This window comes from Dendrobates tinctorius, unplaced genomic scaffold, assembly GCF_039654945.1.
Source record: "Dendrobates tinctorius isolate UK_male_01 unplaced genomic scaffold, ASM3965494v1 ptg000134l, whole genome shotgun sequence".
Taxonomy (NCBI): domain Eukaryota; kingdom Metazoa; phylum Chordata; class Amphibia; order Anura; family Dendrobatidae; genus Dendrobates; species Dendrobates tinctorius.
The window spans coordinates 13,451,285-13,464,080 of record NW_027361802.1 but is presented as its reverse complement, the minus strand read 5'-3'; the positions used below and the strand labels follow the sequence as shown (position 1 = coordinate 13,464,080).

Below are 12,796 nucleotides of genomic sequence, written 5' to 3'. Positions count from 1 at the left end.
CACCCAAAAAAAGAAAATTAAAATGAATAATACATTTTGGTGACCAATCCCTTTTCATTCTATATGTAGAGGAAATAAGTGCTTTTTTGATGTGACATTCCCTTTAAGGGTACATAGCTTAGAAATTTTGGTCCACTTTAACCATGTCAAAAACTAAACCTACATTCTTTCTTTACAGATCTCAAGATGAATAATCTGTCCTTTAGTGAGCTGTGCTGCCTCTTCTGCTGCCCTCCATGTCCAGGGAAGATTGCCTCTAAGCTTGCCTTTTTACCCCCTGATCCAACTTACACCCTTATATGTGACGAGAGCGGAAGCCGCTGGACTCTACATCTATCGGAACGTGCAGACTGGCAATATTCTGCCAGGGAAAAGGATGCTATAGAGTGCTTCATGACTAGAACCAGTCGGGGGAACCGCATTGCCTGCATGTTTGTACGTTGCTCACCAAATGCCAAGTACACGCTGCTGTTTTCTCACGGAAACGCTGTAGATCTTGGTCAGATGAGCAGTTTTTACATAGGACTAGGTTCACGGATCAACTGTAACATATTTTCTTATGATTATTCTGGATATGGGTCAAGTTCTGGAAAACCAACAGAGAAAAATTTGTATGCTGACATTGATGCTGCTTGGATTGCGCTGAGAACGAGGTGAGTGGCATGTACAGATGGGTGAGCAGGCTGCTCCTGATGCCATTACATTACTGATGTTTGGCTCCTCCATATCTGACTGAATTGGTGATCTAGGCGTGGGCAAGTCCAGGTGCTGTGTATGGTCAAACTGGTCAATGTCACATGGTCCAAGTGGCATTAGTGGCTCCTATGCCATTGGCTTTCATACCACCTTTTAGAATCCATAAGGGCTGGACACCTCTAAAACATAGTATAGGCATGTATGAAGGACCATATTGATCTTCTTGTTCTCAAAAGCTGGTTTGCATGTTTCTCTGTACCTGCAATACCAATGAGTTTCGAGTATAAGTGGTTAAAATTCAAATAAAGGCAATAATGCAAAGTGTGAGGAGCTGGCCACAAACTTTTTCCAGCACGGACCACTGGTATGTCGATATTGTTGTTTATTAAAAATTTGCTTACTGGTCAGTTCTCACCTGGAAAATTTTCAGCCTCAGGAATCAATGTTTCTGTTCAGTGACGGTAAGCAGAGCTTCGAAGACATGCAGGTTGGTTCTCATGAGAACATAAAAATATTTAATACTGGTTTAATGTGACTATTTGTAACATTAAAAAACTGCATACCAAAAAGTGAGGGAGGAGGACCTATCTTAAGATGCATATTCAGAAGTAGTTGCAGCATTTTACACACATGTATACTATGGCTTTTGAGCAAAATCTATACATTTGGGTCACAATCAAGACCAATACTCAAGACTTATTCTAAGAGTACATTTTGCAAACAGACAGAAATCTGTTACAGAGAGAACATTCACACAGTTGGACAAGCTGCTGTCTTATTGTGCGTATTGTCAAGTCTGGTATTCTAATGGTAAAAAGCACGCCCTATATCCTATGAGAACGGCATTACGAAGTGTCAAGTTGGATGTCCGGACAGACACTAGCCGCTGGCTGATGCTTCCTCCTTGTCTTGCTTCAGTCTGTAGTCTGCCAAGGCAGCTCTGATTGCATCTTCCGCTAGCATAGAACAATATAGCTTCACTGGTAGAAGGCAGAGCTCTTTGGCAATGTCGGTATTCTTGATGGTCATTGCCTCATCAACCGTTTTGCCCTTCACCCATTCTGTAGCCAGAAAGCTGGATGCAATTGCAGAACTACAGCCAAATGTTTTGAACCTGGCATCAACAATTGTCCCATTTCCATCCACTTCAGTCTGCAGTTTCATAACCTCACCAGATGCTGGCACACCAACTAGACCCGGTCCAACATTCTTGGCGTTCTTGTCAAGAGAGCCAATGTTCTGTGGGTTCTCCATAGTGGTCAACAACCTTCTTGTGATAGGCGGCACACGGGACTCAGAACTATGGCGCCTCACACCTACTCCACATGGAGCAAAACAGCTGTCCTACTCCTGCCATTGCTTCTGTTCAACAGTCAAGATGGCTGGATCTCATGTATACATAAGGTTTACATTAGCATTTCTGTCCTGCTTCTGGTGAGTACATGTATCTTTGTTCCTTTCTGCAGGGGCATTTCTGATAACCCTGCAGACAGGCTTGAGACTGGGCTCTTAAACATTTGCTTTTAGCTCAAAGAATGTTTAAGGGGGAGGGTGTGAACAATTCTGCCCTCCAGTGAGTTGGCATCAGGAGAGTGAAAGCAATGGGCTACATGTTTCGTGAGGTGCAGTGATGCTGAGTGACCAGGATCTGTTGAGGTTTTGGTGCATATGGAGAGTAGAGATGGGTTGCTGGCTGGAGCTTGGTACACGTGCTACAGTTGTGATATCGACCAACTGGATGTAAGGAACTATCTTAAGGACTGTTGATAGCTGGAGATGTTATGGCTGTGGTATGGAACAGGGACTCTGGCTATAGACTATACTGGGGGGAGATACAAAAGCTGCAGGCCAATAAAAAGTTGGGAGACAGTGGGTATCGCCTAGTAATGGCAGCAGTAGAACTATCAGCTCCAGGATGGGAACTTGTGGACTGGGGACATTGCATTGTGACGCTCTACCTGGAATTGTTGCAAGACCATGGATATAAGGAATAAAGAAATGGTTGCATTGTTAACATGCCTAGGTGATCATTACAACCCACAGCCTCAGGGCTTCACCCTAAGGGTGCTTACGTTCAGTATTTTTACTTCAGCATTTGTAAGCCAAAATCATGAGTGGAACAATCGGAGGAAAAGTATAATAGATACACGTCCTGGGTTCAGCTTCTAAATACTGGACATGTGAATGTGGCCTTTTGGTGTTTGGTCCCTGCGGCAAAACCACTTGTAACCTTTGCATATACACAATGTGAACCTGTACCTTCCAGTTTAGCAGGTTTCTGCTTGCAAAAAGGAGCAATAATAACTGGGCAAATGGTCAACTTTTAGGCTATGTGCACACGTAGCGGAACTCTTGCGGAAGTTACCACGAGAATTCCGCCGGAATTCCATTCCGCGGGAAAATCACATTTTAAATTCCTGCGATTTTCCTGCGGAAAAACTAGCAATCTGCAAGTGTAATTAGCTTGCAGAATGCTAGCGTTCTCAAAACGATCTGTAGCATCGCTTGGAGAACTGACTGACAGGTTGGTCACACTCGTCAAACAGTGTTTGCCGAGTGTGACCAACTTTTTACGATTGAGGCTGCCTATGTGGCATCAGTAGTAAAACGATCTAATGTTAAAAATAATAAAAAAAGTGTTATATTCACCTTCCGGCCAGGGCTGTGGAGTCGGTAAGCCACAGTTGCGACTCCGACTCCTGGATTTTATCAGACTCCGGCTCCGACTCCTTCATAAATGGCCAATTCATAACAACAAATTTACTGTTGTAAAATATTAAACATCGTGCTTATTCAGTTTCTCACCATCATATAAGTAATCAGACCACTTAGAGCAAAAACTACATTTATTAGAATACAATTAGAATATAGCAAATAACTTTTATAAACTTTTCTAAACTGTAAGTAAATATGCAATAAACACTTTTATGCAGTTAAGAAGAAATCTATAAATTTGTCCTCAGAAAAAGTATTGCCTCTGTCAGATCCTCCTTCATGGATGCCCTCAAATCTGATCTAATTATTTTGAGAGCAGAGAACAACCTCTCTACACTAACTTGTGTTGGTGGCAAAGCAGTAACCACTCGGGCAACATCTCTGACAATGTCAGGATACAGAGGAATCGCTTGTTGCACTGTTATTTTTGATGAACGGTCAAATTTCTCAATTTCTTTTAGTGCACATGAAAAATTCTGCTGAAATGTACTGGCTGTGTTCCTTGATGGGGATGACTCTTCTATGTGGGAACGCTTTGCACGGTCCTTGTGATCCAAATATTTTTCGAAATTAAATTCTTCATCAGTTGATGATGAGGGTGAAGATGTGGCAGGACGACCAAATTCTTCTTGTTCCTCCTGACTGTAATGCAACCCTTTCATCCTTACTGCTATTTCAAACAGAGCTTCTTTTCCTTTACTTAGCTGTTGATCATCTAGAAGAATCCGATGCATTGGGTCTACATAAACAGCTGCCAAAAGAATGTTATTTTGTAATAGTAGCTCCTCTCTCCGTTTCATTGATGTAGCAATGCCACTTGCAATTAACCCTCCTCTTTGGGACAGGCGAAACATCAGGTTCTTCCACTCCTTTAAGAAAATACCTGGAGTTAAGTCCTCTGCTTGTAATTTTTTAGTCACTGTAAATGGGTGCTCTAGCAATTTTTCCAGCTCAGTCACCTGATTCCATTGACTTTCATTTAGCGTCAGTTGAGGGTTAGCCATGTCTACAAGAAAGGTTTTCAGTTCAACCAAGCGCTGAATCATTAAGTAAGTACTGCCCCATCGTGTGGCTTGATCAATAATTGCCCCTTTTCCAGCACGTCTCTTCAAAATTGAGTCAACTTTAGGGGTTCTGGCAACAGTAGCCAATTTTCTCACCTTGCCAATCAGTGCAGCAGCATGTCCTTCTTGCAGACTGTCTCTTATAGCCAGCTGTAGCGTATGCACAACACAGCGCATGTGATGAATGAAAGAACATATTGACACAGTTTCAACAAGATCATCTAAACTATCGTGTTGCTATTCATCTGAAGCAACTTCAGTTTGCTCCTCAGTTACAATACTGTGTTCCTCTATTTCAAACATTTCTGTGTCTGTGGACCCAGAATGTTCTTCTAGCTGCTGGTCACATCATTACTCTCATTCATTAGCTTAATAGTACTTATCATACTTGAAGCATTGTCAGTTACGACAGAACTTGCTCTTTTTTAAGTTCATAGTCTTGCAGAACCTTTTCCACCAAGACCTGGAGAAACTCACTGGTGTGATGAGCTTTGGTGTCTTTTACTGCCAATGTCTTGGTAACTATTTCATTTTTGTCACAAACAAATCGGACATTGATGGCAAAATAGTTCACTCTGTGACGTGTGCAGGCATCCATTTTAAGAAACAGAAAGCGTCCCTTGAGAGTTTTTTTTTAAGTTCTTCCTTTTGTTTAAAAGATTCTTCGATTACTAATTTTCTAATTCTCTCTCCAGAGAAACACCAAGCTTGCGGGCCATTTCCCCATTCAGACACACAAAAGCTGGTCGTGAAAATAATGAAATAGGCACACTATCCTTTACAACAAGCTCTATGATCTGTTTTTTAAATGTATCTACTGTCATTGTCACAGTAACTTTGTCACTGACAAAATATCTTGCAACTGATGGCTGCAAAGTTCTCTGCTCCTTTGTTTGGCTGGAAGAGCTGGGCACTGGTTCATTGGTTTGGATGCAGTCTTTCTCATCCACTGCTTTCAGTACTTCTGGATGAAAGCGCTGTAAATGTCTCTTTAGATTAGAAGCTCTGGTAGGAGCATTTTTATCTTTGCCTGAATATGCACTCATCTTGGCTTCACAGCATTTGTTTTCGTCTGGATCATTTGTCATACACTGACAGACATAATGTTTTCTATCTTGAGTGATGGTGAAATGTTCAAATACAGCTGATTTAATGTGATGCTTCTTTGACATTCTCAGGTTTTTAATTCTGCATTCACAATCCAAATGACAATTGTTTTTCCTAAAAACAATTGTACAAAATTATTGCCAGGTCGTACAACTGATATAGTGGTCAGTAATACTGTTATTATTCCTCATGTACTCACAGTTAACTGATGCAAAGTTTGTTGAAAGGATAATACTTCTTACAGTCTTCCTCTTCTGAGTAGCAGGCAGCTGTGAGATGCTTGGAAGACGCACACCTAGTATGATCGTCTAGAGGAGGAGCTTTACTACTAAGAATTTGCAACACATTTTCACTTTCAGTTTCATACATTGTAAGTAGGGGGGTTGGGGCAGCATGAGGTTAACAAAGTATAAGATTAGATGAGGTCAGTGGAGAACAGTGACACACAAGAAGTAAGAAATGTCTCTATCTCCAGCAGAACTGCTTATCACTGTTCATAGTTTGATAGATCATATATATATTTGAGTAACATTTATAAAATTCATATGAAAGTTCAATTATGAAATATTAATACATTTTTTTTAAAGCTGGAGTCATTTTTACCGACTCCGACTCCAACCAAAACTGACCTCGACTCCGACTCCACAGCCCTGCGTCCGGCGTCCCGCACAGCCCTCCCAGGCCTCAGCGATGCTCCCGTTTCCAGTAATGTCTTGCAAGACCTTTGACGTCGCGATAATGTAGCGATCTCGCGAGGAATAGGGACCGCTACATTATCGCGATAACACGACGTCCTCAAAGGTCTTGCAAGGCATTACTGGGAACGGAAGCATCGCTGAGGCCCAGGAAGGCTGCGCTGGATGCCGGAAGGTGAATATAACACCATTTTTTTTATTCTATTTTTTACAGGGATATGGTAGCCACAGCCCGGAGGACAGTCTCCTCTCCTCCAGACCGCGGGTACCATCAGCAAATGTTCTGCTTACTTTTCACACGGTGGGCACAGCCACATGCGGGAAGTAAGCGGAACAATTCATTCCTATGGGTGCAGGATCGCCGCGATTCCGCAAAATGAGCAAGCTGGCTGCGTATTTTTCCGCTATGCGATTCTGCAGCGGGAAAATCCGCAGCATTAGCACAGCATTGCAGAATCCTATAGGATTGCATGGGATGCTGTTTTTTTGCGTTTTCGCAGCAAAATCGCGCGTTAAAAGCTGCGAAAACGCAAAAAACCGACGCGTGAACGCAGCGTTAAACCTTAAATCCAAAATATGTATGTACCGTATGTTTGACCACAGATTAACTGCAGTGTCTGATTACCTACTAGACCTCATGCTGCTTATGTGGTTTTTGAGCCAATCCCATACATTGGGCAACTTTTCTTGTGGCGAATCGCAATCTCTGGTCGAACATAACTGGTGATCCCTAATCCACCGTTCTTATGTTGACTTTGTAACCCCATGGTTGCGACGGTCATTATGCCATAGTACTCACATCAGCTATGCATATGAGGTAGCTATTAATGTGACTTCGGGAGCAGGAATTGCCTACACATCCTGGCTATACTTGATGTGTCAGTAGTGCATGTCTTGGCTTGGATAGTTGACATTAAAGTAGCATTAGGTAGGTGAGGCACTTCCAGCAGTGATGGCGGTCCAACCAGATGAGTCATATACTGTAGACGCGTGATCAGCAATCATAAGACAATCGCTGTACAAGAATGGCTTCATAATGCCAAGCTCCCATTGTTTTCTGCATTAGAGAAGTTGTTTTATTGTTCAAATGTCCTTATTGTTTCTAGAAACTAGGTTAAGACGCCAAAACAAGTTTAGATTTTTTTTTTTTTCTCAATAGAATAGATTTATTAGAAAGTTAATGCTCACTCAAAGTGGCTGTCATGCTTTGAAGCCATCATCTATCTGTAGGTTAATATCCCGATTGCTGGGATCCCAACTGTTCCTGAGAACTGGACACTGAAGATCTGTAAATGTAGCAGAGGTGTGCATGTAGACAACCTTTCTTGGCATTAATAGGGATCCTAATGGTCAGAACTCCGGAGATCATTACTCTATGGATAGCTAAACTCTTCCTAATTTGGCACCACACCTTTTTAAAAGAACTCTTGCCAGCACAGAGTGGTTTTTCAAATGAAGGTCCGCCACTCGATGCTTCATGGAAGAGCCAGTCATTTATATACACCTGCCCATCTGCTTGTTTGCCCCTCAATCTCCACCCCACCCCCTCCCCTTTGATGGACAGCTCTGGCTTCATAGAGCTAGAAAAGGGTGGAGATAGATGGAAGGTGTATATAAACGATCGGCCACGCTGTGATGCATCGAGTGCCTGTATTTTTGGTTGAACAGTCATTCTGTGCCGACAGTCCCTTTAACCCCTTCATGACCCACCCTATTTTGACCTAAATGACCAGGCCACTTTTTGCAATTCCCTTTATGAGGTGGTAACCCAGGAACGCTTCAACGGATCCCAGCGATTCAGTTTTTTTCGTGTCATATTGGGCTTCATGTTAGTGGTAAACTTGGGTCGATAATTTTTGCGTTTATTCGTGAAAAAAAACGGAAATTTGGTGAATACTTAGCGATTTTTCAAATTTTGAGTTTTTATTCTGTTAAAGTAAACCAGAGTTATGTGACACAAAATAGTTAGTAAATATTTCCCACATGTCTACTTTCTACCAGCACAATTTTGGAAACAAATTTTTTTTTTTTTTTTTTTTTAGAAGTTATAAGGGTTAAAAGTTGACCAGCGATTTCTCATTTTTACAACAAAATTAACAAAACCATTTTTTTAAGGGACCACCTCATACTTGAAGTCACTTTGAGGGGTCTATATGGCAGAAAATACCCAAAAGTGACACCATTCTAAACTGCACCCCTCAAGCTGATCAAAACCTCATTCAAGAAGATTAACCCTTCAGGTGCTTCACAGGAACTAAAGCAACGTGGAAGGAAAAAATGGATATTTTAATGTTTCCAAAAAAATTTTTTAGCATCAATTTTTTTCATTTTCACATGGGCAACAGGATAAAATGGATACTAAAATTTGTTGGGCAATTTCTCCTGAGTACACAGATACCTCATATGTTGTCATAAACCACTGTTTGGGCGCACGACAGGGCTCAGAAGGGAAGGAGCGCCATTTGACTTTTTGAATGGAAAATTAGCTCCAATCGTTAGCGGACACCATGTCGCATGACATGTTGCATTTGGAGAGCCCCTGTGCGCCTAAACATTGGCCACAAGTGACTCCATTTTGGAAAATAGACACCCGAAGGAACTTATCTAGATGTGTGATGAGCACTTTGAACCCCCAAGTGCTTCAGAGAAGTTTATAACGCAGAGCCGTGAAAATAAAAAATCAATTTTTTCCAGGACGTCCACCTGACAGCACCATGGAGGACGTCCTCCTCCTCCTTACAGGGACAGGAGAAGCACACGAGAGGTTAAAAGGTCATGTCCCACCCCCTTTCCCCCAGTGTTTTTCCTGTCCCTACACGGAGGGACACACGAGAGACTTACCGGAGGGGCTCAGGGGATCGTACGGCCAGTCCAAGCCTTCCCCTGTCAAGAGGTCCCGGGGCCGAAACTCTCCGAGGGGGGAGTCCCTCTGCCCCAAAGGCCAAGAGCAGGACGACGCGCCTGGAGGGAGCCGTTCCTCCCTAGGGGAGGCTCTCGGCTCCAGGACGGACCGCCATAGAGGCGATGGTCGGGTGCCCGAAGGCGGCTGGCCGAACGGGCACCAACGAAAGGATGGCGTGAGGCAGGAGCGAAGCCGCAAGCAGCCGCCAGATCGGGTGAAGGCTGGGCCCCTGTGGCAGGACGCAGCAGACCGCCGCAGCAGGCGGAGGTCGGCTCCCCGCGGCGGCAGGCCAGGGGGGCACCGACAGGATGTCGGCGCCGGGCGACGGCTCCAACAGGCCGCCATAGCAGGCGGAGGCCGCGCTCAGGTCAGCCCGGGCAGGAAGTGGAGGAGGCGGCCTATCGCGAGAAGTCGCGCGTCACATCCGGTGACTTCACACGCCGGCCTTGAATCTCAGCGCGTGCTACTGAGGTCCACAGAGCGTGCTACTGAGGTCCACAGAGCGTGCTACTGAGGTCCACAAAGCGTGCTACTGAGGTCCACAAAGCGTGCTACTGAGGTCCACAGCGCGCGCTTCTGAGCCCACAGCGCACGCTTCGGAGGATCCACAGCGCTCTACAGAACCGCGCCAGGATGGAAGGAAATGCGCCAGCAGGTGGAGGGGTAAGTGCGCATCCCCCATCCATCCATCCCCACAACCCAGATCTAAGTAGAGCCCCTTCTGTATTAGGAAAAGGGAACCCCGGCAGAATCCCCCTCAGGGGTGAAGGACCCAGCAAAAGCCACCTCCAAATCAGTCCGATGCCCCGTATGCAGGGTAAAGCTGCCAGACACCTATAACAAGACCCTATGCGGACCCTGTACCTCAAGGGTCATAGGCGAAGAACAGCCATCCCTCCTTGCCGAAATGAGATCGCTGATAAGGGAGGAAGTCCGGGCCTCTACAGCCAGCCGCGCACGTCGTCAGTCCCCCAGCCCAGGGCAGAGTCGCAAACGTCCAAGGTGGGAGGCAGACCCAGAGTCGGAAGCAAGCCCTAGTGAGGAGACTGACTTCTGGGACTCGGATCAGGAGGAAGAAGGCGAGATCCTGGGGGATAGACAGGATCAGAGCAGGAAGTACCTGTTCAGACTGGAGGACACTGACGAGTTGGTCCAGGCAGTCAGGAACACTATGCAAATAGAAGAAGTCCCTAAACCACAGTCCAGACAGGACTTGATGTTTGGAGGACTAGTGACCAGGAAACAGGTAGTGTTCCCCGTAAGTGAACACATCAAAACGATGGTCCAGGAGGAGTGGAAGGAGGCAGAGCGTCGGTTGATACTCTCCCGAGACTTTAAAAATAGACTGCCTTTTGATCCCGAGGAAACCCGGGCATGGGAAGAAGTCCCTAAAATAGATGTCCCAGTCGCCAAGGTTACCAAAAAAAGGCCATCCCATTCGAAGACTCATCAGGTCTCCAAGACCCGATGGATAGGAAGGTGGACGTCTTGTTAAAGAGAGCATGGGAGACGTCGGCGGCTCTTATTAGTCAACATAGCAGCCACCTCGGTGGCCAGGTCTATGTTTTTGTGGATGGGGCAGTTGGAGGAACGCCTAACCAACAGGACCCCTAGATCAGAGATCCTAGCATCTCTTCCTCTCATGAAATCGGCCACGGCGTTCCTATCGGATACGTCGGCCAAGTCAGTAAGGTTTGCAGCCAGAAACAGCTCCCTCTCTAATGCGGCCCGAAGAGCAGTCTGGCTTAAATCCTGGTCGGGAGACAACGCTTCTAAAACTAAGCTATGCTCCATCCCTTTCTCGGGCCTGAGGGTATTCAGGCCTGAGGGTATTCGGGCCAGCCTTAAATAACATTCTAGAGCTGGTGTCTGATAAAAATAAGGGTTTCCCAGAGGAAAAATCCAGGCGGCCCCAGCCCTTTCGGAGAGGCTCCTTTTCTAGGAGACAGACTGAATTCAGGGGTCGGGCAAGGTCCAATAGAAGCTCCTATAGGAGCTCCTTCAGCCAAGGTGGGAGGAACAGGGGTCCCTCATTCGCATCAACATCTAGATCGAGGAGGCAATGACGCCATAGGTATTGGGGGGGAGACTTCGCCACTTCGCAACAAACTGGTCTCGAGTCACCCACAATCAATGGGTCCTCAGAACCATCGCGGAAGGCTACAGCATAGAGCTTTATTCTCCTCCCCCCCCCCCCCCCCCGAGAGATATATTGCCCCCACTGTTGTCCTGGAGAACTCCGCAATGTGGAGGGACCTACAGGACATGGTAGACTCAAAGGTCATAGTACCAGTTCCCCCGACAGGAAGAGGGCACTACTCTTCCCTGTTTTCAATCACAAAGCCATCTGGCGAGGCTCGTACCATCATAAACCTGAAACCGCTAAATGCCTGGGTCGGGTACAAGAGATTCCGGATGGAATCTATCCGATCCGCAATCCTCCTAATAGACAGGGACGCCGTCATGTGTACCCTAGACCTAAAAAAGCTTACTACCAGGTCACTTATCCATCCCTCATCCCAGAGGCTTCTAAGGTTCGCGGTCAGTTTACCGGCCCGGACCTGCCACTTCCAGTTCCAGTGTCTTCCATTTGGGTTGGCCTCAGCTCCCAGAATCTTTACAAAGCTGGTGTTAGAAGTGGTGGCCTACCTGAGAGATCAGGGTATCATGATCATTCCATATTTGGACGACTTCCTCCTGGTGGCAAGATCCAAAGAAAAGCTCATTTGCGACACAAACCGAGCAATTACCGTAATGGAGTTCCTTGGCTGGGTGATCAATTGGGAGAAGTCGGACCTCAGGCCAGAGACCAGAAAAGTATTTCTTGGAGTCCTTCTAGACTCAGCCGATAGAATATCTTGGCTACCCGAGCAGAAGCAGAGGACCATTCAGGCCAGAACCAGAGACCTGTTGAGGCGTCAATGCTCCATAAGAGAGGCAATGGAGGTCTTGGGCCTCATGACGGCCTGCATCCAGTGTGTCCGATGGGCCCAATTCCACTCGAGATCATTACAGAAAGAGATCCTCGCGAGGTGGGACAGAAGTCAGGCATCGCTAGACAGACCCCTAAGGCTGCCAGAAAGAGTAAGAGAATCCCTTCGGTGGTGGACACAGTCCAGAAACCTTCAGGTGGGCGTACTATGGACAACCTCTCCATATGTGGTAGTCACCACAGACGCCAGCGCGTGGGGTTGGGGAGCCCACATAGAAGGGAAGATCTTCCAGGGGAGATGGCCAGTAGACATCAGGACCAGATCCTCCAACTTCAGAGAGCTCGTCGCGGTCTGGGAAGCGTTGCGGAGAAACCAGTCGGTACTAAAGAATCGTCACGTCCGCATACTATCCGACAATATGACGACAGTGGCATTCCTGAAGCACTAGGGAGGGCCCAGACATCAACCACTACAGGCCCTAGCAGGAATGATATTCGCGTGGGCGGAACGAACAGTCCGATCTGTGACTGCAGTACACCTAGAAGGCTCTCAGAACGAAGTAGCAGACTACTTAAGCAGACAACGGATCCACCCGACAGAGTGGGAACTGAACGAAGAGATCTTCGACCATCTGTCAGAGTTGGGGGACCCCCAGTATAGATCTTTTCGCAAGCCGAAAGAACT

At 46.0% G+C, this 12,796-nt stretch overlaps 1 protein-coding gene and 1 pseudogene across 1 annotated transcript in view; one reads left to right on the top strand and one right to left on the bottom strand.

Annotated features, from left to right (window-relative positions):
• The window catches only part of ABHD17B (abhydrolase domain containing 17B, depalmitoylase), a 50,412-nt gene that overhangs the window by 26,261 nt on the left and 11,355 nt on the right, over positions 1-12,796 (top strand). The window contains exon 2 of the mRNA XM_073543732.1: positions 179-653. Coding sequence (XP_073399833.1) covers positions 187-653 — 467 coding nt within the window. The 5' untranslated portion in view covers positions 179-186. The remainder of the gene's footprint in view (positions 1-178; positions 654-12,796) is intronic.
• Positions 1,574-2,053, bottom strand: LOC141048283 (iron-sulfur cluster assembly scaffold protein IscU-like; annotated as a pseudogene).